This window comes from Gloeophyllum trabeum (assembly GCF_000344685.1).
Source record: "Gloeophyllum trabeum ATCC 11539 unplaced genomic scaffold GLOTRscaffold_00002, whole genome shotgun sequence".
Classification (NCBI taxonomy): Eukaryota; Fungi; Basidiomycota; class Agaricomycetes; order Gloeophyllales; family Gloeophyllaceae; genus Gloeophyllum; species Gloeophyllum trabeum.
In genome coordinates, this window is record NW_006920411.1 from 1,045,148 (window position 1) to 1,068,838 (window position 23,691).

The window sequence follows — 23,691 nt, forward strand, 5'->3', positions numbered from 1 at the left end:
CAGGCTCTATCAAGTTCTTACAGAAAGTCTCAGAAAACCCGTACAATTGGCCATCACTGCGTATATCATTGCCAAAATTGCAGACATCGGACGTCGGAGCAAGAAACATTAACACAGTCCAGTGCTTGTCCTTTATAACATTCCCTTTCTCACCTATTCATGCATAGTCCATTTATGAAACGACCTCGGTTTAAGGGAGGGCGACGACGTCAAGATACTAGCGGTGAGGCAAGTGTATGCCTTATCCTTATCCAGGTTTGCAACATACCGGGTCGAGCCCAAAAGGATTCTTCATGTGTGGTCTACCGGTCATAATGCCGCTGAGCTTGAGTTTGAAGTCAGCGGCTGTTGTTTTCAAGTCTGTCACAGCCGAGAAGGGGTACCTTTCAACGCGTCGTTATGAGTTACTTCCTGTTACTTCCCTTAGTGTTTGAGCAGCGTGCATGCGCCAGAGAATGCATGCTCACTAACCGAAGGAACATGTACAGGATATGATGGGTATCATCACCGTCTGCGCATTAGTCTCTCAGCTTCCTGGCACCCTTCTCTGCCCCTAACACATAGTACGGTAGCACCACCCTTATCCTGCGCGTCTGGAATCAAGCATTTCACGTCCTGCACGTCCGGGCAAGGGCAGTCAATCGGGTTCGAGACGCAAACGAGCGTATCGGGGCAGAGGTAGTCGGAGCATGGAACTACAACCGCAAGGTGAACAGGCCGACGAAAGAGCTATCATAACGGTAGCGTACCGATATCAGCATTTGCGGTCCATTGCGAAGTCGAAGACGCCTGCTGGTGCCGTTGTTGCTGCTGCTGCTGCTGATGACCATGGCCAAACATCTGCTCGAAGAACTGAAACTGAGCCTGGGTCGCTCCACACAGACCGAGGAGGACAATTAGCGTAATCTGAAGCCAGACCATGAACCCAGGAATCAGCCGAGAGGGCGAGGGTGAAGTAGATGGATAGTGTGCAAACGGAAGCTTTTCTGAAGTGTCGGCGTGGCTGAGAAGGAAAGGGATCGCTCCCATTGGCTGGGCCCCCACGTGGCACGCATGGGTAACATTCCAAGGCGGTCTGCGCTGGACTGACAGCCTGCGAAGCCAGAGCCCTTTGAGATCGCTATGGCTTGCTTCCTTGCCTACGACTCATAGACTACGGCGCCTCATCCCAGACTCGTCAAGCACGGCCTCTGGGACGATGGCGAGCGCGCTTTCGCCACTGGGATCTGAGCCCTCGGCTGTTCCGGACCTGGACCGTGACTTCGCATGGGCTCGAGAGGAGGTCGTTATCGTTGTCTGCAGATTCAATTGTAACCTAATGCTATCCCGTGCTACTAGCTTTCCAGCGCTGCCAGGCGGCTCACCCACGTCCAAGAATGGCTCGCTCACGGAACGCAGACGTTTCAGGAGGAATCCCGGGCGCTCCGTTCTGAACTATCGGAGCTCAGAGCGCAGAGGATCAATGACTCTGAGACAATAGAGAGTCTTCGAAGGGAAAACGAGGCACTGAACAGAAGAGTCGATCCATTAACGAATGCTGCTGTTGCGAAACTACGGCGCACTCGACAAACTTTGCGAGATTTACTTGAAGAAACGGAGGTAATGTTTACCAACAGTTTGATGATGCCACGAGTTAACATGTCGCTAGGTTGCTCTGAAAGATATTACGCAGATATCGCCGAATAAGATATATGGTCGCGATACTGAGGAACCGGACTTATCGTTCCCACCGGCGGGATCGACTCCAGAAGGCCATGGACGGTATGCGACTGCAGCTCGAGATAGCGGTTCAATATCTCCCAGGTTCGAACAAATCCCGGACATGCCATCGGAAGATATGCTGGGACTTTCTGGAGTGCGCATGGGTAAAAAGAGGCCAACCTCGGGAACAAAGCTCCCGATGCGGCAGGAGGGGTCGCGGGTCATAGCAGATCCCCCGAAATCAGGCAGCGAAGATACAGCGGACAAAAAGGAGAAAGGTAAAGGCCGTGCGACCAGCGTGACAGCAACGCCCCCACGAGCGATAACTCCTGTCTGCGTACACCCGAGCCCGCACGAGCTATCCCAGGAGGTCACACCGAAAGTCGATGCCCCAGTAATTCCGGTGCGTGGACCATCCAGTGGACGTAGCACATCAGCAGCCAGCACCCGCCCAGGAAGCAGTTCTAGGACGCACTATGAGGCTGACACCAAGGATTCCACGACTAGTCCGTCCGAGTCCGTATCAGGGTTTTCCGCGGCAGTGATGTCTCAGCCGGAGACAACTGGTAGTGCGAGGAAAATAAAAAGGCGGTTCGTGCAGTGGACGAAGCCGCCGGCCGCTTGTAAGAGGCCATTCGGTGCTCTAAGCGTGGAAGACTTGAGGATATATTTGCATTTGGGTTTCGATACAGTGAGTCTAACTACACAACTGAAGTAAAAGCATTCTGAGTGAGGATCTCGAAGATAACGGAGTTGACGAGGTGAGCCCAATGACTCTTATAGTGCTACCAATACGAATCGACTTTCCTCAAACGCGGAAAGGTTACCTCTGGTGAAGGAGCACAGAATGAGAGTCATGGTGGACGGGAAGAGGGCCTTCTTATACGAGCCTTTCATACTGGAGACGCCCAGCTCCTCGTACCTGATCGATTGGGGGACCGACGATACAAACCGGGAAACAGAGCGGTACATCCTTGGCGAAGATGAGGCTGCTACTGTATTGCATACTTTCGTATACCCTCCAAAAATGGCAAGTCAATGTATTTTTGCAAGGAGCGATTATACTCTGACCGGTTGGGTAATTCAGGAAAATTGGTTTTACATCGGAGCCCTCCGCTGGAAGCGAACACAACTGAGAGATGTGTGGAAGACTCTGGTACCTAAGGTGAGGCCACAAGTAGTCCGTCATGATAAAACTTGCTGATTGCCTGTGCAGGCGAAGCACCAACTGACAGTCAAGCTAAGAGACAGATGTCCGGAAGGGCCGGGCGTAGCCGACCTGGCGGAGATGCTCAACACCCAGCAGCTTAAACAGCTGATTTTTCATCTGGATGCAGATCAGCATATCGACAGTTCCTGCGCATTTGCAGAGGAACTTACGGAGAGGATGCAGATGAGACGAGGCCCGGGTTCTCCGTAGAAGGCTGTCCTCGTCGTTCTGGCCTCGAATGCGTACTACAGTGTGCTGGCGTAGATACGTATAGCTGATGACTGCCACATTCCGTCTGCTGCACTGGATTTAGGCACTATACGTGCCGAGCCGCTTTGCCGAGGATGATTGGCAAGTGATGGCCGGCTTGAGACAGAAGCACCGATATTGCATGCTGACTAAGCTGGTCGTTTAGGCGGGTTCTGGACAACGTCGGCCTGCTCACGAACTGCGACGACGACGACCTCTCTCTGTACTTCATACACACCGGCGAGCCCGCCGTAGCCTCTGTTCTCTTCAACGATGCGTCGCTCGCCGTCATGCGCTGCGCGCATCCTCACAATCTTTTCCCTTGCACTCCTTTGCTCACTCTCCTTTACTGTCGCTCTGGCACACCCCGCCGATATTAACGGCATCGTGCTGAAGAGACAAGACGGTCCCAGCGGTCCAGCGAACCCGTCTGATACGCCTGGTCCTAGCAGCTCCTCGTCGTCGTCTTCCCCTGCGACCACCCCTTCCAGCAGCTCTTCTGCTGAATCCTCCATTTCGGTTGCATCTACTACGTCGGATACCCCGTCCACGTCCCCCACTACAAGCTCAACTATACCCTCAACTACTTCCACTTCTTCGAGTGTCGAGAGCTCGTCATCGACCTTTTCTTCTTCGTCTTCATTTTCCAGCTCTGCGCCTCCTAGCTCGTCGTCGAGCGTTGTCACTACTTCGTCGTACGTTTCACTGCCTAGCGCATCTTCAAGCCGCCTGAATTAACCGTACGTACAGATCTCCGCCGTCCTCATCGTCTAGGCCATCCAGCTCGTCTACCCTTTCGACCACGTCTGTGTCCAGGACTACGGCCAAGGCTATCACTGTGATTGCGACCACCACCACCCCCGCTAATGGAGGTACGACTCTGATAAGGCCGTCGGCTACATCCCTTGCGCCCGCTACCACCGTCTCAGCATCAGCTTCGGCATCGTCTACTCCCAAAAGGTCAGTCTAGCTGCTGCATCACTGCCTCGGGCATGCGTTCCTGACAATATGACCAGTTTCCTCGAAAACAAAGGAGCTACGGCAGCTGTCTTCACAATTGTCGGATTAGCAGGCTTGGGCGTCGTTGTGGGTGCGGCAATGTTCTTCTATAAACGCCACCGCCGTGACGACGAAGAGGAGGACGTGTATTTCGAGAAATACAACGATCCGGAGCCGTCCACCGATATGGCTCAAGTGCACGGCAGTTACGGGACTATGGAGCCGGCTGCTACGGAGGCGATGGCGCCCGCGGCTGGTCACGATGCGTACCCCGATCGTACGGTCCATTATGGTCCGTCAATGGGCCAGGAATACGACGCCGCATACGCGCAGAACTATGATCACCAGCAGTATGGCATGGAATACCCGCCTAATACGGCGTATGCGAATGCCACGGCGCATGAGGGCGAATACCAATACCACGGATACGACAACGAGCAGTACGCTGCTCCCTCTGCTTACGAGCCCGCTCCAGTGCAATATGAGCAGCAGCTTTCGCCGACCGGCCATCCTTTCGCCGACTCGAGGCATGCGGCTAGGGCTGGTGGTGCGCCTCCGGTCTCACCCAACCCGTCAGGATACTCTGGAGACTCGTACTACTCGCCTCAGTAAAATGGGGGCGCAATCTTGACTTCAATTCGGTACGATACATTTGTTGTTTATAGTTTTCGATACGGACGTGCCTAGCTCAATGCTATCCTATCCTCGGCTCTAGACATAGTGTACATATCCATACGCTACATGTAATGTGGCCTATCTATCATGTACGCCGGTCTGTGACTGCGCGAAGGGGATCCGCTGGGTTGGAGAGGAAAGGGCAAGGGAGCTATTACTTTGATTTTGTGTTCATGTGATTTGTACCAGGTCATATGCGTCTAGCATTGCGTTGTTGTTTGTCTGATTGTACGGTTTGGGACTCTAGACTGCATATGACCTGTAGAAATTGGATATAAAAGCCCCCGGACTCGAGGGTAACTGGGAAGTGCGGGGTCGTGGGCGCCAATCACCATGTTCGCCCGTCCTCTCAGCCACACACTTGGTGTCCTGCGTTACCAGAGACTGTTCACGACAGCGTCGCGGCAAGCGTTTCTAGAGCCTCTGCAAGAACATGCAGGCGTGACATGCCTGTCTCTGAACAGGCCAGAGACGAAGAACGCAATCTCCCTGAAGCTACTTGAGGTAAGGGGTGGACGGCAAGTCTCAGCGAGATGCGTCCTGAACAGTGAGGTAGGAACTGCACGGCTGTCTCGACCATGTCGCGTATGACAACAGGTGAGATTCGAGCTGCCGTGAGGTATTCCTGCAAGAGAACTGATCGTGGTAGTGTAGCGTACGCGTGCTGATCATCCGCTCCACGACGCTCGGATCCTTCTGCTCTGGCGCAGACCTCGCGGAGCGGAGGACTATGACCCCGCTGCAAGTACACAAGTTCCTTGACGACCTGCGCAATGCCCTGGGCAAGCTGGAGAACTTACCGGTTCCCACTATCGCTGCCATTGACGGGCCTGCACTCGGAGGCGGTTTGGAACTCAGCCTCGCCTGCGATCTACGCGTCGTATGTTGCTGCTGAGACGTTGTCCATTAGCCCGTCTTAGTCAGTGTTAGGCAGGACCAAGCGTGAAAGCCTTTGGCCTCACAGAAACCAGACTCGGCATTATCCCCGGAGCCGGGGGAACGCAGCGCATAACTCGCTTGCTGGGCCTTTCCAAAGCGAAAGACTTGATATATACTGCACGGCTTCTGAATGCTCCACAAGCATTGGAATACGGTATAACGTCGTGTGCCTCCTTCCCACCGGCGTGTCTGACCTGTGCTTCGAATTGAAGGACTCGTGGATTATGTTGCAGAAGAGGGTTTCACTGCTTTTGACCGTTCCCTCCAATTAGCCAAGGAGATATCGGTCAACGCACCACTGGCGCTGCGCGCGGCTAAGCAAGCCATCTCTCGAGCGCCAGAGTTATCGTTGGAATCTGGTGGGTTCCCCGTCGAGTGTAACATAGTGTCTGGTCTAAGGCCAAAGACAGGATTGGACTTTGAACGAGCAACTTACGAACCATTATTGAAGACAAGAGACAGGGATGAGGCACTCGCAGCTTTCAAAGAAAAGAGGAAGCCGGTCTTCAAAGGGGAATAAATATACACGGTCAAGGCAAGGCAAAGCGTACTTACGTTTGGTATCTACAATAGCGAGTATTACAACACAATGACAGCAAGATAGCAATGGTGACGGTGCAGGAGTATTAGGGTAACGCAGCGCCAAACGCTCTGGCTGAAAGGGAAAAGCTTCCCGTGAAACCACTTGGTATACTGGGCATATTCATCGTCATCCCCTCGCCCAACCGCAGCCCCTCCAGGTCTTTCATCATCATACTGAGGCGTCCGACCCCCAGACGCCCCTTAAGACCCTTGCTTTCCGGCAACCCAGACACGGTATCCTCACCCTCGTCGTTGAAGCCGCTCCCAAACTGACCCCAATCGCTTCGTTGGGCGAGGTATGGGCGTAGCAAGGCCGTGTCGATGCGACCCAGGTAGCTGTCCGTGATGAAAGACTTGAGGATATCGGGGCCGAGTAGGAATATGTTCCCGAGTTGACGGATGAACTCGAAACGCTCGTGCAGTGCAGGGATGGAGAATGTATCAATTATATCTTGATATGCCTTCAGGTCCCTGAAGATTCACGCATGGATATGAATATCATGCGAACTGTTGAGAACAACAGCACATACTTCACCAGGACGATACCACCGGTAGCATTGACAGGGAATTTCCGCAGATGCTCCAGAAGCAAGCTGCACGAGATTGATCAGCATTCAATTGCCGAGTTCGTTAAACCACAGACATACCAGTGGAAGGCATTCCCCACTTCCGTCAAGAACACTTCCAGATTCTTACCGCTGAGATTCTGCTTCGCAGCCTCACATACTTTCTCTAGCATCTCGCAGCACGCAACACAGGGCTCTGTGTTCGACGTACGCAAGTCGTCGTTGCGAGGCTTGAAGTCGTTCTTCTTCTGCTTAGCCAGCTGAGCAGATAGCCAGGACACGACGGCTAGCAACAGTAGTTAGTAATGCATCACGGAGCAGCCTTGTCTGAATGAGAACTCACAGTCGGTAATGCGCTGCATGAACGTGTTCGCAGTCCCTTCGATGCGGCTGATCGTCTGGTTATTGAAGACGACCATCTCCCGCCTAACGGTCACGGAAGAGCTTGCAAGAGGGAACAGCGCGATGTTCACGTATTGCTGCCATAGGTGGCAGATGAGGTCGACCGATCGCAGAACGGACAGGAGCTGCAGGTTAGGCTCAGCCTTAGGATCGGCGGCTTCCAGGCGTGCAAGGGCACTACTCCACGTCAGTAGCTGGATTATCGATCCAGCGGAAGGACGTACGTCTCGAGCGCAGTCTCGATATAGGCGCTGCCAATCGCCTCCGCTAGCACTCTCAACAACGCGAATGTATGCTTCGGGCTACATCCCCTCCGTTAGTCCACTGACCTACCAGGACCAGCATGCGTCGCACTCACACATCATTATTCGGCGTAAGCTCTACACATCTTCCAATCGCCTCCGCATGCCACTTCAGCATCTTTTCTGCGACCTCGATGCTGAGCTGCCCGTCTTCCTCCCTTAGGGGCTCCTCCGTGGGCGGCTCCTGCTTCTTCTCCGCGGTGATGCCCCTGAAGCGCATAAACGCCGAGGCAGCGGCCTGCGCGGACGAGGAGGTCAGACCGCCAGCGGTTGAGGTGTCGCTCGCCGCCGCGCTCAGCTGGTTCATCATGCGGTTGAACATCGAGGAAGGGCCTTTGTGTGATTTCTCCTGCGGTCAGGAGTCCGCTCAGAAACGTATATGCAACAGGTTTGATCACTTACGTGGTACCGCGTGAAATTCGCGAGATGGCTCGAGTACAGCTCCCCCAAGCTCCTGCTCTCCTTCTCAAGATAGCGCTGGCCCTCCGTATACGGCACGAACAGCTCCTCCATGACCCCCTCGAGCATCGAGCTCAGCGACGCGGTGGTGGCCGCCGCCGCCCCCGACGCGCTCGGCGCGGCGAGCATCGAGCGGCGGAACTCAGCTGCGTCGACGGGCGAGCGCGGTGTGACGGAGGGCAGCTCGTACGACTTGAGGTCCTCGACGAGGAGCGAGGTCTGCAGGTGCACGAGCTGCAGTATGCGCAGATAGGCGAGGTCGGAGTACGTCGCTGCTTTGTTCAGCAGCTGCTCGACGTATTGCTGGATCTGCAAGGGAGGGGGACGTCAGTTGGAGGGACGGGGTGTAGGTTAAGGGGTGGACGCACGGATTGCGCGAATATGCGTTGGAGGAATACTTGCATGACGTAGGGAGGATTGGGAAATACTGCTTGTACGATTTGGGCCTCCTGGCCGACGGTCGTGCGGATCTCGGCGAAGAGCTCCAGCAGACCGGACTCGGTCTTGGGCGGGATGCTGTCAGGTTCGGGAAGCGCTTGCCATCTGCCACGCTTGGTGAGTGGGGGGTTACTCTACGAATAGGAGCGCAAACGCACAAGATGGTATCGTTGCTGGTCGTGGTTTCTCGTATTCGGTTGATGAAGAAGTCGTGCTGGTTGACGTAGACTTGCACGCAGGATGCCCCTCCGTTGAAGTCCAGCAGAGTTTGCGCGCAGTGCTGAACCATATTCAATACCCTGGAGTCAACCAGTTCCATCCAGTCGACTTACGTGCATCATCTTCGGATCCCCCTTCCTGTAGCACCTATCGAACAGGTACAGCATATCCTTTTCAAACTTCTCGCAGTACTTGTCGATAGCTTCCCTTGTCTAGTTGATACATGAATACAAGGGCACACAGACGTGGCTTCCCGCACCTTCTCAGCAGTGGGTAGGTCGACCTCCTTCGCGACTGTGCTCAGGCGGCGCAGGATGACAGCGACCTGTCGGCGCCCCTCCCTGCCTTCCTTCTTTAGAGCGTCGAGTTTGGAGGTGTCGTCGCGAGAGAATTGGTTGTAGTAGTCGATCAGGTCGTAGGCGGCTTGTGCGCGTTGCCGTTCGAGGTGGACGGACTCGAGCTGCTCGCCTTTGATGTAGCGGGTGAGCCGGAGACATTAATATGGAGGAAGAGGTCTCACCAATCCTGATAGCTGTCCGTCCGACCTCGTTCATGCGCGCCTCCATACCTGAGAATGAATTTCCGACGGCCTACCGGTGGGAACTCACTCCTCCGCCTTCCCCACTCGTAGCTAAGGGCACATACCTCAAAGCCCTTATTCAGGTCCGCCATCTTCTTGGAGTACTCCCGCTCAGCAGTCCTGACCGTCCTCTCGAGCTGCTCCGTCCGGGCCTGCACATCCTTTCGCACTTTGATCAGCCTGTCTACGGCCTCCTCGAAAGTCCGGATGAAGGGTTTCGGGTCAAATGCTAAAGAGCCACTGGCTCAGTAAGAAACAACAGACGTGGGGGAGACCTACGGCCTGCATCAGACTTGGACTGGGTAATGAGACGTTCGGAGACCGATCCAATGAAGTCCTTCACGTCGAACTTGCCCTTGAGAGAAATTAAAGCTATTAGTACTTCAGCAAGTACAGTGCTTTCCGCTCATACCTCAAATGCCTTGAGCTGAAGATGCTCCTCGATGTTTGGATCCATGTTGTGTTACGCCAGAGCCGTATCGTATGCACAGGCTGAGGTTGTCGGACGGGGCCCGGTGATCTAGCGACGCGTCTGGGTTACCGGACAGGGACCCCGGACTGCGCGATCGAGTGCTTGACTTCAAATTCTTCGCGTTGTGTGCAGCTTCATGGCTTCCGAGGCGGGCCACCCGCTCAAGGCTTTCCTGCAGCTGCAGCTGGCGTCCGACTCGTCTGCTGTCCTGCACCTGCCCTCTGTCTTCAGCGCCCTCTCCCCCGACTCCTTTTCCCCCTCGCCGCATCTGCAAAAATGGACCGCTCGCGTCAATTCCTTGGTACACGCGCAGGATTTCGGTGCTCGCTGGGCCGGACTCTGTCTCGCGTACAGGACAGCCGTTCTGTCCAAGCCGGTGATGCTGGAATGTGCGCATAGCTGGATCGGAGCTGCTTTACCTATGCTTTCAGTCCGTGTATTGATCAGCTTTACCGTTGCACTCCGAAATTCATGCATTACCTTGAAAGAAAAATGAACCGTTGCCCAACTTGAAAGCTGCCATCAGGCTGCTGAGGTATATATTCTCAGGTGCTACCGACACACCGGAATTCCAGAGGCAGTTGGTCACGCCCAATATCCCAAAATATAGCCAGGCCATCATTGCCCTGGCGGAAAAGCAGGACGATGCAGTTCTAAAGGTACTAGTGACTTCACAAGAAACCTCTTTGTGCTCATAAAGTTTAGATCCTGGCGTTGAACACGTTGACAATGCTTGTACCACTGTATCCCACTTTGCACAAAGCCCTGCACGGCTCCCTGTCTTCCTTGACCCTTCGTTTTCTGAACGGAACGGCACCGACTCCACTATCAAGTGACCTCGTAAAGGCAGCATCGCGCCTATATGCCGTTCTGCACTATACCGGAGGCAAGGTCGGCGCCGCCGGTCAATGGCGAAAGTCGCTAGACGATACACTGGCTTTCACTTGGAGTGCTTTGAACAGATTATTGTCCACATTCTCGAATAGCGGTGCGTCAAGTCGTATTTTATTGTCGTTACTTTTGGACCGACCGCGGACTGCAGGAGGGGCACCAAATACAGCACCGGCGACCGGCGATGCTTTGACGAACGTCGCATTGAATACTGACCGCTTGAGATGCGGCATCACAGTCCTATGCGCGCTTCTGAGGTACGTTCCTGGCTGTCGAAGACAGTACATCCATTAATCACCTGGCCCAGATCCACAAGCTCTCGTCCTGTCCAAGTGCCAATCAATTCCGTGCTTCAATTGGTCACAGCCATGCTCAGCTACACGCAAGACGAACAGGTCTCCGGGCCGATCGACCAATCGCTCCGCGCCGTAGAAAATTCCGCTATCCCCCTTGTCTGGTCTCTGGGATGCGACCTTTTGGTGTCCTTCGTGAACTGGTAATTACGCCGCCATATTATCTTGGTTGGCATATTAAAGCTATAGCATAGCGTTCGGTACCACCTGACTCCGCATGTCCCGCGCCTGCTCACTATAATCGCATACCATCTAGAGCAACAATCACTAACCCCGTACGTCCCCCCTCCCCTCCCCCCTCTCCTACTCACCTCCTCTCCCTAGCCAAACGCGCCTCGCATTCCTCCGCGCCCTCCCTCCCCTCCTCTCCCTCACCCACCCCTCGCACGACGCCATCGCCCTCAACCGCCTGACCCGCGCTATCCTCCCCTCGCTCACGATCGTGCTCCTCGAGCGCCAGGCCGACACCGCGGAGAGCAGCGTGCGGAAGAGCCGGAAGGGCAAGAAGCGCCAGCGCGGGTATGAGGGCGACGAGCTGTTCAATGTCGCCCGAGAGGTGATTTGTCCGTCGCCTGCGGAGGGGGAGGTCGTCCTGGCCGCTCTCGACGGTAATTCGACTCCCCGCCATCCTTATATATCACTCAACATTGACCGAACAATTCTATTGCAGCGCTTCAAGCGCTATCGCGCAACCCGCATCTCTCGCCCGCCGTGCAGTCCCTCTCGGGCCGCATCCTGCTCTCGATGCTCCTCTCCCTCCCGCAGATCCCCAAGGGGCTGCTGTCGCCGGACCTGCGGATGCACGAACGGCTCCTCGCGAAGGTGCAGAGCCTCTGCGTCGAGCTGGGCGTCGGCACGACGAGCACAATGAGCAAGAGCCTCGGGCTTGTCGTGAAGGGCTTGTCTGGAGACAACGACCGTTATGTAAGCTGTTTGAGGATTTTTCACAGCGGTCAATGCATGTGCTGACAATCGTGTCTTGCAGCTGCATGTGATGGATCTGATGGTACACCCGCGGCTCCCGCCGTTGCTCAGGCCCTTGCCGCACGTCGAGTCGCTATCACTGTTCCGCGGAGAAGAGGGGGAGGAGGAGGCGCAATTGCGTGAGGCGCTGCATTTGGTACCCGGCGAAATCAGTGTGCCGAAAAATGAAGTACAACATCTGAGGAGCGACTACGATGCTCCTCGGCAGCCTCCTCGCACTTCCTTCTGGGACCCTGTCGTACCGAGGACGAGTGTCCCTAGCGAACCCGTCCCACGATCGACTGAGGCTATCACAAAAGCTACTGTCGCTCCGCTACATGCGGTCAGCAGTACTCCGTCTACATCCAAGGCACCTCCCCAACCTTCCCCCATCCCCGAAGCGATGCCCATCCTACCGGCTCGTGCCCGGTCCTCCACGCCTTCCTTACCGCCGCCTCCGGAGCCGCTCAATTCGTCGCAGGCAGGGCCGTCGAAGATTCCCGTGCGCATACCCGAGCCGGAGCCTATCCCGGTAAGGGTGGAGGAAGAGGAGGACGAGGAGATGCCGGCTATTAATATGGATTCCGATTCAGAGGGGGAGTAGCCCTATGTTTAATAAGTGTCTTGTAGCCGCTTGTAGGCAGTAAGCTGTAGTGAAGATGGATCAAGCGCGGACGCGTTTGCGAGGTTGGCCGTCGCTGTCGACGTTCATGGTGTTTTCGTCATCGGAGTCGGGCGGTCCCACTTGAGGATTTTGGCTGTTAGATGCCTGCGACATCGATGGCAGCTTGAAGCAAACCCGCGAGTGAGTAGGGGTATGACCTTAAGATTTTGTCAGACGATGTTACCTTCTCCAAGAACCCTTGCACCACGGTGTTGTCCGGGTCGAGTATTTTGCTTCGCTCCAGGTGTGTCTTCGCCGTGCGGAGGAAACTCGTGTCGACTGTGTGACTTTCTCCTTGAGGTTGCGAGAGATAAAGGCATATTAGACCCGCGTAGGCGTGTAAGACGGGGTTGTCTTGGTACGGGAAAGAAGGCAGATACCTAACATCCAAGTCAATAGGATAGTCTAGTCAGATAACGACACTTACAGGTCTAGCTCGTCAAGTGCTTCGTTATATCTTCCTGCTTGGATCAATCGCAGGACTAGCTCTCGTAGGATGGTTTGTTTCTGCGGCATATATCTCAGTCACGGCTTCTGCAGTGACATCTGCCCGACTTACTTCCTCTGGGTAACGAAGCATCATAGACCGCAGGAAATCGATAGTCCGAGCGCCTTCATTCTGAGCATGCCCATCCTTATCCGACATCAGCAGGAGGACCGCCGTTGTCCACATCGCCTTCCAGTGTATTTCTTTGCAACGCGCTAGGATAGCCCAGGCCTTGCGGGCTCTTCCATAGTCCCCTCGTTGGATGCAGAGTTGCATGACATCGTAAAGCCGTCGTATGTGCACTTTCCGGGAGGTGTCAGGGCTTTTGGAGTTTAGCGATGCAAAGAGGAATTCGGATCTGGACATGATCGTTGCATGATCGCGCGACGCGTTCAAGTTCGCGCCCGTGACCTCGACTGCACAAAACCCTCAGTCTGAGCTCCATATAGCCCAGCCTTTATTATACGGCTACAGCGAACACCATACCACGACGAGTGTAACGACTACAACATACTCGATGGAAGACGACTTATTCGGTACATCCATCTGGGGGGCATCCACTTCGTCCGATCCTGTCTTGCAGGCACCCCCGAAACCTGACTCGGACTTCTCTGCCTTCGGAGACTCAACAGTCCGGCATGAGGAGCCAGAGACGGGTGACGATTTTGATGACTTTGGACCTCCACCAGAGAGCGCTGGAGAGGATCAGGAGGATGACTTTGGGGACTTTGGAGATTTTGGAGACGTGCAAGCAGTGGACAGCGTAGGGGCGTTCGAGGAGGAAGTACCGTTCGCCGAGGAACCGCGAGCACCACTATCGGTGCTTGATGATTGGAAACCGCTGCAAGTAGATCCTATACCGAGCAAAGAGGAGCTGGAGGAGCAAGTTGACTATATACTCCGGCCTATATGGGCTCATGACGACTACCGAGAAGTCTTCACGGACGAAGATGTCAGACAAGCGGAGGGCCCGAGTCAAATATTAGTGTCTCCAGAGAGGTGCCTATATCCCCTGCTCTCCACGGAGGTTGACCAATTGAAACGTAGATCTCTCTAGTCGCGAATTCTACAAGAACCTATTCAAGGAGCCGCCCACTACCAAGGTTCCGAACTGGACTCGATCCGAGATCAGGAGACGACATCTTATTGCCCTAGGCATACCGGTCAACCTCGACGAGATACTGCCGAAGACGAACGGAAAGGCGTTGCCACCATTGCAGATTACTACACGACCAATGTCTGCGCCGCCTGGCCCCCGAGGGGATCCATCGTCGAATGCCCCTTCACCAAGCCGCTCGCGTGTGCCTACACCGCGCTCTGGTACACCTCAACAGCGTGATAGACCTTCCACCGCGGCACAATTGGGTTTAGGTCCCAAGCCGGACCTCGATCAAGGCAAGGTTGATAGTCTCCTCTCACTCGACGCAGGTTTGTCTTTTCACCTTTATCTGGTCGTAACATTTGCTGATGACCCATGTCAGAATCAATGGCTTTGATGCCCTTACCGAAGCTAGAGTCTTGTCTACGTGACATACGCGCCCAGACTGCAAATGCGTCTGCACTCTTGACGTACCTCCTACAGACGAGGGATGCCCTCCAGCAGGACTCGGAGACATACAATTCGTTGATTGCCGAACTCATATCGGAGGCTCAGAAGACAAAGGTCAACAAAGGGAAGACACCAGCCCGTAGGAGCAGCGGAATGAGATGATACAGTCAGCCGGACGCATCCCAGCGACCCGCATGCGCCTTCGAGAAAGCGGGAAGGTGTCGTCCGTCGCTTGCAGTCTTATAGATCATCCCGTACACCTGACGGAGGGCTTCAAGAGGAGCGGCGAAGGCGCGACAGAGGCGGGCAGGACGTCTACATCATACCCTAAGCGCACCTATTACGTATATGCGTGTTACCCTAGCATATTCTTGCATGCCATTTGGTAGTTGTCTGCTGTCGCGCGAATGCAAGTCGGCCGCCGAAGGCCGTCACTTCGCGAAGGTGTCCAAAACGTCCGACGTGAACTCGGCAAGAGCCGCAGCCACACTCAGCTTGCGACGATGTCTTCAGCCACTTTTGAATCCTTGCCGGTAGAGCTCATAGCTGAGATTCTGAGCGAACTCGACTTACAGTCGCTGGTCACCGCATCATATCTTTCTCGGAGACTGAATCAGATTGTCTCGGATCCCTCTTTGAATCCCTGGAGACGACCCATCTCGCGAAATCTGCAGAGTGGGGAGTATGAGGACTGTCTAAAGCATCTTAGTGTTCGATCGGTGGTCCCTCGACAAAACTGGGTTGAGATATTCAGCCTGGCCCGTTCGTCCTATTTGCTGTTTGAGTCGACGTCGCCAAACCTGAGGAGCGAGGAGTGGGAGGAATGTTTCAAACGCAGGTTTCTTCCAAGTTGGGTAAAGTGGAAAAAGGATTGCAGTTGGAGGGAGGCATACCAGAGGTCCGTTGTCCTCCTGATCTTGCTGTACATTGTAAATGAAACGTAATCGAGACTGCTATATCGGGTTTGGCATCGCTGTCAAACTTCTTGCACGGCGGATGAAGCATGGACAAAGTACGAGATTTGTATTTTAATGCGCAGAGGAGCTATCCTGACAACTTCAGATATATCATTCTTAATCGTAATGGAACTGCCAATGAACTTGAATCCTCGTCGAGGAGCTACAATCCTCTGGCCGTCTTCAACGAGATAAAGTACTTTGCAAGTACTTACTTGAGAAGCTATGGATCTGACTACTGTACGTGGTAGGCTGCAGAGTAACCTCGCTCATCTTGAGACCAGCGTAAGAGTGAGTATGACGGCGCGAGAAGACAGACCGACGTTCAAACGGGACTTTGCAGCTGGTCGTGCAGTTTGCAGATGTACGCATCCTGGCCCTTGGTGTTCTCCATAAACCCAAAGGATTCTTCTCTCTCAATCCGAACGCAAAAGCGTTTCTCCATCCGCCTGGTATAGAGAAGACATACTTGGTTGATGGGAGCAGCGAAAATAGTCTCGGCTCGGAGGCATGTTCCTACGAGGATCAGTCAAGTAAGCCAGCTATGTCCTTCTTATGCTTAGCGCTTATACACTCTAGTAGACAACTTTGGTACAGGCAGCAGCAGCAGATACTGGCCTCTCACCTACCCTGTGCCGGCCCCTTCCCATGCAAATTATCCCTTCTATACTCCCGGAGGGAGAGACAAACGATGGATTGGTTCTGGGCCCCTAGAAGAAGGTGGCCTTGAATGGGTTGGGAGACTCATGTCTGTTCGACTCCAGATTCTTGCCAACTACCGTGCGCAAGTCTGACCTGATCTGTGTAGGTTGACCGCGCAACTACTCGGTCCTATGACGGACATCCATGCAGACGGCCCGCCCTTCCAAGACATGGACTTGGTAGTAGGACCAGGCCGCGGCCAGTACGCGTCATTTACATGGGCGGATCTCGCAGCTATTGCGCCGTGGATGAACGAGAGAATAACGAAACGGATTACCGGTCCTGGTCTGGGCAATTAATTGTGTTTTCACCTGAAAGGTGAACGTTGTACGCATTGTATGTCTAGGGGAAGGGTCGCTGACGTATGCCCTTCTGGGCTCCATTTAGCGACCAGTCTCAGGAACTGTCTATGGCTGTACTATGACAGAGAATCCCTTGATTATTGGTTCCTCGTCAATTGTAGTGTGTCCAACCCATGCTCCGCCTTGACTTTGGGCAGCCCCCAGGCTCTTGCCCATATATTGATCCAATACATGATCCTGCATTTACGTGCCGCACACCAGTCAAAGCATGCTTGCAGTACAGTGGTATCATCTCCCTCGGCTACTTTCCCGGCTTTCGCCGAAACAGAAGCGTAGTGGGTCCTCCGGCTCAAACAAGACATGTCTCAGATAAAGGGCTTCAAGGAAGGGGGTCTTACTCAGAAGGTCCTTTGTCTAGGTTAGCATGAACTTCTTTTTTGTTGCTTGGATGGACGGCAATTGTACACGCCATCTGACCGCTTTCTTCATCGCCTTGAAGGGCGCGGCTGCGACGAGTGTCACTCCCAATCGGTCGCTGATGTCTGCGGTGACGATATGAACAATTGATTCTACGGCACCGATTTCTCAGTTTTTGTCGGGCGACGTACGACTCAGCATTTAAGAGCGGTCTCGCTGGTTTCGCGTCGTCGGCTGGCCTTCTCCGCTCGTTATATTACCTTCTCTTCGATCCCTTCGACCTGGCGTGCTAGTTCACGCCTTACGTACCGGACTAACGACTCTGTGCTGGCCACCAAGCTTCCAGACTCACGAACTTTCTTAATATACTCTAACGACCATATATCATGCCGAGGACCCGTGCAGGCCTTTCAAGGCAGGTGCGCAGGCGCGCCTGCCCTTCATTCGACAGTGGATCTGTTGCCCGCCCTTTCCCTTGCCCCGAGGACGGCTGTCTGTCCGCATTTAACCGTAAGGCAGACCTGAACCGTCACCACGATACTGTGCACAAGGGCATAAGGTGTGTCCATTTCTCACAAGCCCGGAATCGTCTAACTGAGGGGACAAAGGAATTTCGTGTGCCCCCGCCAGGGCTGTGATGCGCGTTTCCCGACGCGGAAGATGCTGGCTGACCATTACAATACCCAGTATGTGGCCGCATGGCATGTCCCGGATGGCGACTGACCGCACACTGCAGCACTGGCGAGAAACCATATCGGTGCAATATTGGCTCGTGCCACGCTGCCTTCGGCGAGGCTGGTGCTGTCTGTCGACACCGCATTGAAGTACACGGCAAGTTGAAGACTCACGTGTGCTGGATCCCAGGCTGCGGGGCACGGTAGGGCTGACATGTCGCGCACATTGATTAGAGGCTAATCATTGGACAGGATCAAGAGACGGTCTGCTTTCAATCAGCACCTTAAAACAAAACATGATCTCCCAGGGCTTCCTAGACTGCATAGGGGTGCTCGCCTGCGGGAAGCATTCAATGAGGGTAACACATCTTCCGAGGAGAGCAATGCCTCAGACGACGATGCCAGTTCGTGGGCCTCTTCATCCGACTCCTCGCGTACGCCCAGCCCAACGATTCACTCCGACGCCGAACTCGTGGCAGAAATAAACCGTGTCTTGACTCTTGATAATGGTACGTTCCACCATTCCTAATTGACATATGTGTAGTGACGGTTATACCAACGTTCATTACAGACCTTGATTGGATCACTGAGTCTTTCCCCGCATCATGCCTCGCGGCGGACGCTCAAGGGTTGCCAGCATACCCTTATCAAGATCTGCACATCGCGGACTTCCCACCGACGTTCATACCTGAGGACCCCACGGATTATTCGTATCCCTCAACTTGGGATCCAATCTTCGACACATGCCAGGTTGATGCGGATTACAACGTTCCAGTTTCTTTCCCCGCACAATATCCTGCGTGTTTTGATGATCTATCGTATTTAACTAATATTCCTTATACCGCTCAACCGTACTAGGGTTTCCCTATCCAACCCGAATTTCTACATTGTATTGATTATATGATGTGTATCCCTTCAGGCTTGTGTCAAAACCGAACTTTCTTTGTATCCCTAGCTCTACTAGTGTATCCTGATGTAGCTCTGCTGGCAAGCACTTACCTATCAACACCGGAGCTGAGATAGCAACATCGCTGCGGTGCACTTCCAGTAACTGCTGCGACGTCCAGTACTTACATGCTCACTACGAGTTACGCACAGGATGTAACTTGAATAATGACCTTCATCGTGGGAAATACGGTATTGCAGTCCTTTGACGCCACAGACGAAGACCCACTTTCACGAGCACAGCACTGCGTCCTTCCCAACTACCCCATCCTCTCCTGGCTTTATCCTCATCTGCGCGCGTCTATCGTACCGGTGCTGCATATGCTGTACGACGCATAGCACATTGTACAGACCAACAGATTAGGCACATTCTAGCGCGTCCATTCTCGAGAAAAATGCTGGCTTCGCCACTCTACCCTGCGCCTCCCTTCTCACCAGCTCGGAATGCGGAGGATTCTTCCCAGTATCGCCCAGCTCGCGACATCGAATCTTTCAACAGTCTTCTCCCCCCTGCTATTGAGTTTGTAGAGGGATCATCTTCTGGCACGTTAGCTGTAGCGGAAGGAAAATATGAGCCGATAAATGGGTCGCCGAAGGCCCGAGCTGTGGCTCAGGTGCGTTCTTATGGTTGTTTCGTATGACGGGCGCTCATACCAGGCTTAAGACTAACGGAGCATCCCCTGTATCGAATGTGAAGACTCCTCAGAAACATAAAGGATCGAATCCCAGCCCATCAACCCCGTCACTGCATTCGGGGACGTTCGATATTTCATGGCCAAATGGGGTCACTGTAGGCTCTGGCCTACAAAACATGGGAAATACTTGCTTTTTGAACAGTGCTTTGCAATGTCTCCTCCATACCCCCCCGCTCCTTAGAGTTATATATGCTCACTCCCAAGCGGACCCGTGTAAGAGCCTTCCTCAACGCACTCCTAGCTTTTGCTAATGCAACGATGTGATGTCTTAAGGTCGAGTCAAGAGTGGTTTCTGCATGGCATGTGCGCTAAGGGCGGTGATGCTGGAAGCGCATTCGGGGAAAAGGCGCGCCTTCAACCCTTACCAGATTAATACCAGATTGCAGGGTGTGTATTATCCATCCTTGTCTGTCAGCTCACGGTTAAACATCCCTTCCAGCTGTCGCGAAGCACATGAGGAAAGGGAGGCAAGAGGACTCCCATGAGTACCTTCGGTACGCTATAGACGCCCTGCAAAAGTCATGTCTGGCAGGTCTGCCGCAGTGAGTGTTACGCGTTTCTTTGCAGAGTAAGACCCTCAAAATACCCCCTGAAGAAAACCTGACCCCAAGCTTGCTGAGACGACATGGGTTCATAAAATGTTTGGCGGCCGCCTCCGCTCAAGAGTGACATGCCAGGAGTGTCAGCATAACAGCGACACTTTTGATAGCATTCTCGACCTCAGCATTGATATCAACAACTGTGGAGGGCTGAAGGACGCCCTGAAGAGGTTCGTAGCTGTCGACTACCTGAAAGGGCAGAACAAATACAAATGTGAAAAGTGAGTATCACATTCCTCATCATCTCGTTGGAACGTTTTGAACCGGGCTTTTACAGATGTAAGAGAGCTGTAGTGGCTGCGAAGCGCTTCACGATACACGACGCGCCTCTGGTTCTCACTGTCCATCTAAAGCGATTTACCCCCATGGGCCGCAAGATTGGACATCCCCTCAGATACGACGAGCGTCTGTCTTTGCAGCCGTACATGAGCGATGGGCAGTACGGGCCTACTTACTCATTGTACGGCATTATCTCGCATGCCGGTGGGGGCCCTAATTCTGGCCACTATTATGCACATGTCAAGGGCAGCAACGGTCGGTGGTACGAGATGAACGACGAGTCCGTCACCCCCGTGCACAGTGCGCCAACGAATATGAAAAATGCCTACATCTTGTTCTACATGCGGGACAAGGGTCAGGCGCTGGAGGCCGCTGTGTCGTCGGTGCCTTCGCGACCTGCAGCTGTCGTTACCAAGACCGGTGTCGCAGCTGCGATGAAGAAACGCAAGATTGTCCAGAGTGACGACGAAGAAGATGTTGGTGTCAAGGCTGCCCCTTCGACGCCGGCACCCTTCATTGGCCCTGTTCTTCCTAACCCGCCTGTGGTAGCTTCTACTAAAGACGCAGAGCAGAGTGCCTCGCGCCCGGACCCGCAGGCAGAGCTTATCAAGAAGAAGATCATGGCTGCGAAGGAGAGTCCGGCTTTGAAGAGTCTTGCCCAGTATACCGATGACGATGATGAGGACGACGATGGAGAGAAACCTGCTTCTGCCACGCAGGATGCGGATCCTAAGCCCCAGGCGGAGGAAGGCAGCACGAAGACGAACCCAGCGGCATCTGCCCCTCCGCCATCACCAGCAGCTCCCCCTTCCACGCCGGCTCCTGCGCCACCGTCCACTCCCGTTACCACCCCTATCCCGCCCGGCAGCTTCTACGCTCCTCTGAACTCGGCGAAGAAGAGTGAGACAGGTAGCGCGAAGAAGCGAAAGTCCCCGGATAATGAGGACGACAGAGGGTCGGAAGATGCGAAGAATTGGGCTCGGCAGCCTCTGACATTCAGCTCGCCCGGGCGATCTCAATCTAAATGGAAGAGTAATGGTGGGGGCAAACGTTCGTCCCTTGCTAACCCGTACAATCGCCTGTCAGGCGGGAATAACCTCCGCTCGCCTCGGGACGATACACACCAATCTCGGAGACCGGCCAAGTACGGCAAGAGGAGGCGGCTCATCTTCTAGAGCTGCGGCAGACGACACGACGTCGATGAGATGATTTATTAATGTTTATTTTGGACTCATTCATCGGTGTACCAGTGCCACTTGCCATTTCATCGCCTTGCACAAGTTTAGCGGAGGCTTGTAAATAGACGAGACGTGTATATACGACGAGTACAATCATAATTTAGCCTTCACGGGCCCTGTCTCTGTAGTCTCTGGTCGCTCCTCCCAGTAAATTACGGTGACAGTGATGTCGTCTCGATACCGTCTGGAGTGTGGTGCGGGTATACTCAACAGCTGTCTTAGCGCCATCTCGTTCGCACCAGCCAAGGCGTTTCTGAGTAGATGTGCGCCAACATGATCATCAACGAATGTCCACTCCCCTGGAACTTGCTTTGGTGCTTGGGCTTTCCCATTGACGGTGGCCGCACCGCTCACAGTAGGCACCAGTGATGGAAGAGTCACCTTGGGTATCGAGCCCTTCAACCCTGACAGGTAGCCTCCAACAAGAGCCACAGCGTCTTCTGATGATATCCTATCCCAAAGCCCGTCTGTTGCCAGGATGACGAAGCGGAAGGTTGACTTCGGCTTCGTTTCGAGGTCGGGCGATGGAAGTGATATGGGGGTTTGGGTCACGACTGGTCGGGATGTGACATAAGGCGGTGTTTTGAGGCGAGGGGATGGTCCTCGCATCTCGTCATTGTCAGGCATGAACGACTGTTTCAGCCTAGTAGGAATGGTACTCAGCGACGTGTATGGATAGTACCAGCATACTCACACTTGCTGAATTTCCCGTGGCCATTTGTATCGCGCATCGCCGAAAGCCCTTGTGGGCTCCAGTCCTCCAAGGACGCGACCGTTCCGGATGACATCCTCGGCTTCATCTTGAGGGTGCTCTGAGCGCATCCTGCAAATGACCTTTGAGTTGATTGATATGCTTGACACGATTCAACCTACAAACCTCTCTAGTTCCTTGGGGTTTCGTCCTGTCTGATCTTCGGAAAGAGCTTCGACACGCCAGTAGCCCGTACCGTCGTTGTTGTCTTCCCAAACGCCAGCAACCGCGCGGCTGTCTCCAGTGCATGCTACGTATAGCCTCTTGTGTGCGGTGTCTAACAAGGCTGCAAGAGCACAACTTCCTGACATGGTAAACATGAGCATACGCCTGCAGGAGAGTGACAGACTACCATACCTGAGAGAGCCGGACGTAAGGTCGCGAGGGCCATGGGATGTTGGCTAAGATCGGGCAAGGTTTTCTTTTCCCTATTAGTCCGATCTATGCTCGCGGCCAACACACGTAACGGCGCATTTATCAGCTCTGAGTCCAGGTTTACGAACGCCCGTTCGATAGCTGCTGTCACTTTTTCGGGGTCGGAGTCGGGTGGTACTGCTGAAGATGGAACGGGCCAAAGTAGAGCTTTTAGGCTTTCCAGGAAGCTAGTGGGAGCCTTGTTGTTCGGGTCGTCTATAACCATCGTCTTCAGCTCCAGCGTGACCGCTGGTATCAGGGTCCTGGAAAGCAAGCGCGAGGTGTATGGACCTGAATGTCCGTCCATGACAGCGAAGAACAAGAAGTCGCCGACTGATCCTCGGGATATGGTATCCCTCGGAATTACGCCATTCGTACTGGCGTCTTCGATAGGATCGTTGGACGCCAAAGAGACTGTCGCATGTTTCCAGCTAATATTGCCTTGCGAGGCAATGGTCTCCACGACTGCGTTTTCTTTGATTCGTCTCTCGACCTCATCCTTGGGGAGCAGGGGCACGGTCAGCGTGCTCATCGAGGCCTTGCCGTCCGCTCCCCGGACTCTGACGGGAAATTCAAATGTTTCGGAGTTACGGGACCTGCTGTAGGAGTACCAGAGATAGCTTGATGTTCCGGCGATACCTGTTAGGGCTGCGACTGGCTTCCAGGCGCGTCTCAGCATTAGGGTCTGCACAACGAATGTACCGAGGGCCCGCGCAGTCGGTGAAGTGTCGCAAGACTAGGACCTTTCAGAACCGATTTGTATATTGGTTTACAAGAACTATAACTTGGACTTACGCTTCACCCTTGAAAGCAGGTAGACGGCCGAAGTCACACCGGCTCTAGTATCTTCTGCGCTATAAGAGAGTGCCTTATATGCGATAACTCTGATGCTCACAGTTTGCTTCAGACGCAGTTTGCCAGCTTTCGTGGTTGTCTATGATTCAGACTCGAGAATGAGTGACTGGCGTGGTCGCAGTGAATGAGCCACCGGCGCTTGAATGGGAAAGGTCGCGCGTGAC

At 54.0% G+C, this 23,691-nt stretch overlaps 14 protein-coding genes across 14 annotated transcripts; 10 read left to right on the forward strand and 4 right to left on the reverse strand.

Moving 5' to 3' along the window:
• Positions 1-234: 234 nt before the first annotated feature.
• GLOTRDRAFT_136062 (uncharacterized protein) lies at positions 235-1,029 on the reverse strand (the record flags this gene model as incomplete). The annotated part of the gene is made up of 4 exons (XM_007863987.1): positions 235-325; positions 384-411; positions 472-695; positions 750-1,029. The coding sequence occupies 2 exons, from the start codon at positions 1,027-1,029 to the stop codon at positions 505-507; spliced, it is 471 nt and encodes a 156-aa protein (XP_007862178.1). The 3' UTR covers positions 235-325; positions 384-411; positions 472-504.
• A 133-nt stretch (positions 1,030-1,162) lies between these two features.
• Positions 1,163-3,121, forward strand: GLOTRDRAFT_136063 (uncharacterized protein; the record flags this gene model as incomplete). The annotated part of the gene is made up of 7 exons (XM_007863988.1): positions 1,163-1,282; positions 1,339-1,599; positions 1,649-2,392; positions 2,446-2,462; positions 2,524-2,698; positions 2,789-2,866; positions 2,918-3,121. The coding sequence occupies exons 1-7, from the start codon at positions 1,199-1,201 to the stop codon at positions 3,119-3,121; spliced, it is 1,563 nt and encodes a 520-aa protein (XP_007862179.1). The 5' UTR covers positions 1,163-1,198.
• Positions 3,122-3,433: 312 nt separating this feature from the next.
• On the forward strand, positions 3,434-4,771 carry GLOTRDRAFT_103169 (uncharacterized protein; the record flags this gene model as incomplete). Its single annotated transcript, XM_007864570.1, has 3 exons — positions 3,434-3,855; positions 3,911-4,120; positions 4,177-4,771. The coding sequence occupies 3 exons, from the start codon at positions 3,434-3,436 to the stop codon at positions 4,769-4,771; spliced, it is 1,227 nt and encodes a 408-aa protein (XP_007862761.1).
• Positions 4,772-5,167: 396 nt separating this feature from the next.
• GLOTRDRAFT_33458 (enoyl-CoA hydratase) lies at positions 5,168-6,293 on the forward strand (the record flags this gene model as incomplete). Its single annotated transcript, XM_007863512.1, has 6 exons — positions 5,168-5,338; positions 5,391-5,431; positions 5,489-5,714; positions 5,765-5,927; positions 5,986-6,132; positions 6,184-6,293. 6 exons carry the CDS (start codon positions 5,168-5,170, stop codon positions 6,291-6,293), a joined length of 858 nt encoding a protein of 285 aa, XP_007861703.1.
• Positions 6,294-6,399: 106 nt separating this feature from the next.
• On the reverse strand, positions 6,400-9,778 carry GLOTRDRAFT_136066 (exocyst complex component Sec10; the record flags this gene model as incomplete). Its single annotated transcript, XM_007863989.1, has 15 exons — positions 6,400-6,826; positions 6,886-6,948; positions 7,003-7,207; positions 7,265-7,500; positions 7,548-7,625; positions 7,682-7,974; positions 8,028-8,393; positions 8,453-8,627; positions 8,681-8,802; positions 8,855-8,953; positions 9,001-9,209; positions 9,262-9,331; positions 9,387-9,550; positions 9,601-9,676; positions 9,734-9,778. The coding sequence occupies 15 exons, from the start codon at positions 9,776-9,778 to the stop codon at positions 6,400-6,402; spliced, it is 2,628 nt and encodes an 875-aa protein (XP_007862180.1).
• A 151-nt stretch (positions 9,779-9,929) lies between these two features.
• GLOTRDRAFT_103172 (uncharacterized protein) lies at positions 9,930-11,184 on the forward strand (the record flags this gene model as incomplete). Its single annotated transcript, XM_007863990.1, has 4 exons — positions 9,930-10,223; positions 10,282-10,452; positions 10,499-10,781; positions 11,051-11,184. The coding sequence occupies 4 exons, from the start codon at positions 9,930-9,932 to the stop codon at positions 11,182-11,184; spliced, it is 882 nt and encodes a 293-aa protein (XP_007862181.1).
• A 552-nt stretch (positions 11,185-11,736) lies between these two features.
• On the forward strand, positions 11,737-11,943 carry GLOTRDRAFT_16272 (uncharacterized protein; the record flags this gene model as incomplete). The annotated part of the gene is made up of 1 exon (XM_007863431.1): positions 11,737-11,943. A coding segment is annotated over one exon (207 nt), but the record flags the coding sequence as incomplete, so codon positions are not given.
• Positions 11,944-12,664: 721 nt separating this feature from the next.
• Positions 12,665-13,517, reverse strand: GLOTRDRAFT_125416 (uncharacterized protein; the record flags this gene model as incomplete). The annotated part of the gene is made up of 4 exons (XM_007863991.1): positions 12,665-12,769; positions 12,849-13,044; positions 13,092-13,171; positions 13,224-13,517. 4 exons carry the CDS (start codon positions 13,515-13,517, stop codon positions 12,665-12,667), a joined length of 675 nt encoding a protein of 224 aa, XP_007862182.1.
• A 148-nt stretch (positions 13,518-13,665) lies between these two features.
• On the forward strand, positions 13,666-15,093 carry GLOTRDRAFT_54824 (uncharacterized protein; the record flags this gene model as incomplete). The annotated part of the gene is made up of 3 exons (XM_007863659.1): positions 13,666-14,150; positions 14,209-14,579; positions 14,633-15,093. 3 exons carry the CDS (start codon positions 13,669-13,671, stop codon positions 14,860-14,862), a joined length of 1,083 nt encoding a protein of 360 aa, XP_007861850.1. The 3' UTR covers positions 14,863-15,093.
• Positions 15,094-15,203: 110 nt separating this feature from the next.
• GLOTRDRAFT_32965 (uncharacterized protein) lies at positions 15,204-16,657 on the forward strand (the record flags this gene model as incomplete). Its single annotated transcript, XM_007863476.1, is given in 7 exon segments — positions 15,204-15,598; positions 15,650-15,712; positions 15,763-15,852; positions 15,908-15,947; positions 16,000-16,247; positions 16,261-16,404; positions 16,465-16,657. The coding sequence occupies 7 exon segments, from the start codon at positions 15,204-15,206 to the stop codon at positions 16,655-16,657; spliced, it is 1,173 nt and encodes a 390-aa protein (XP_007861667.1).
• Positions 16,658-17,326: 669 nt separating this feature from the next.
• Positions 17,327-18,609, forward strand: GLOTRDRAFT_136071 (uncharacterized protein; the record flags this gene model as incomplete). The annotated part of the gene is made up of 5 exons (XM_007863992.1): positions 17,327-17,636; positions 17,686-17,763; positions 17,814-17,954; positions 18,004-18,260; positions 18,296-18,609. Exons 1-5 carry the CDS (start codon positions 17,464-17,466, stop codon positions 18,607-18,609), a joined length of 963 nt encoding a protein of 320 aa, XP_007862183.1. The 5' UTR covers positions 17,327-17,463.
• A 353-nt stretch (positions 18,610-18,962) lies between these two features.
• On the forward strand, positions 18,963-20,625 carry GLOTRDRAFT_70272 (cysteine proteinase; the record flags this gene model as incomplete). The annotated part of the gene is made up of 6 exons (XM_007863993.1): positions 18,963-19,310; positions 19,361-19,604; positions 19,665-19,778; positions 19,831-19,933; positions 19,987-20,211; positions 20,268-20,625. Coding segments are annotated over exons 1-6 (1,263 nt in total), but the record flags the coding sequence as incomplete, so codon positions are not given.
• Positions 20,626-20,959: 334 nt separating this feature from the next.
• Positions 20,960-21,630, forward strand: GLOTRDRAFT_109546 (uncharacterized protein; the record flags this gene model as incomplete). Its single annotated transcript, XM_007863994.1, has 1 exon — positions 20,960-21,630. A coding segment is annotated over one exon (485 nt), but the record flags the coding sequence as incomplete, so codon positions are not given.
• GLOTRDRAFT_34739 (uncharacterized protein) lies at positions 21,601-23,351 on the reverse strand (the record flags this gene model as incomplete). Its single annotated transcript, XM_007863596.1, has 4 exons — positions 21,601-22,150; positions 22,202-22,330; positions 22,385-22,562; positions 22,616-23,351. 4 exons carry the CDS (start codon positions 23,349-23,351, stop codon positions 21,601-21,603), a joined length of 1,593 nt encoding a protein of 530 aa, XP_007861787.1.
• Positions 23,352-23,691: the final 340 nt, after the last annotated feature.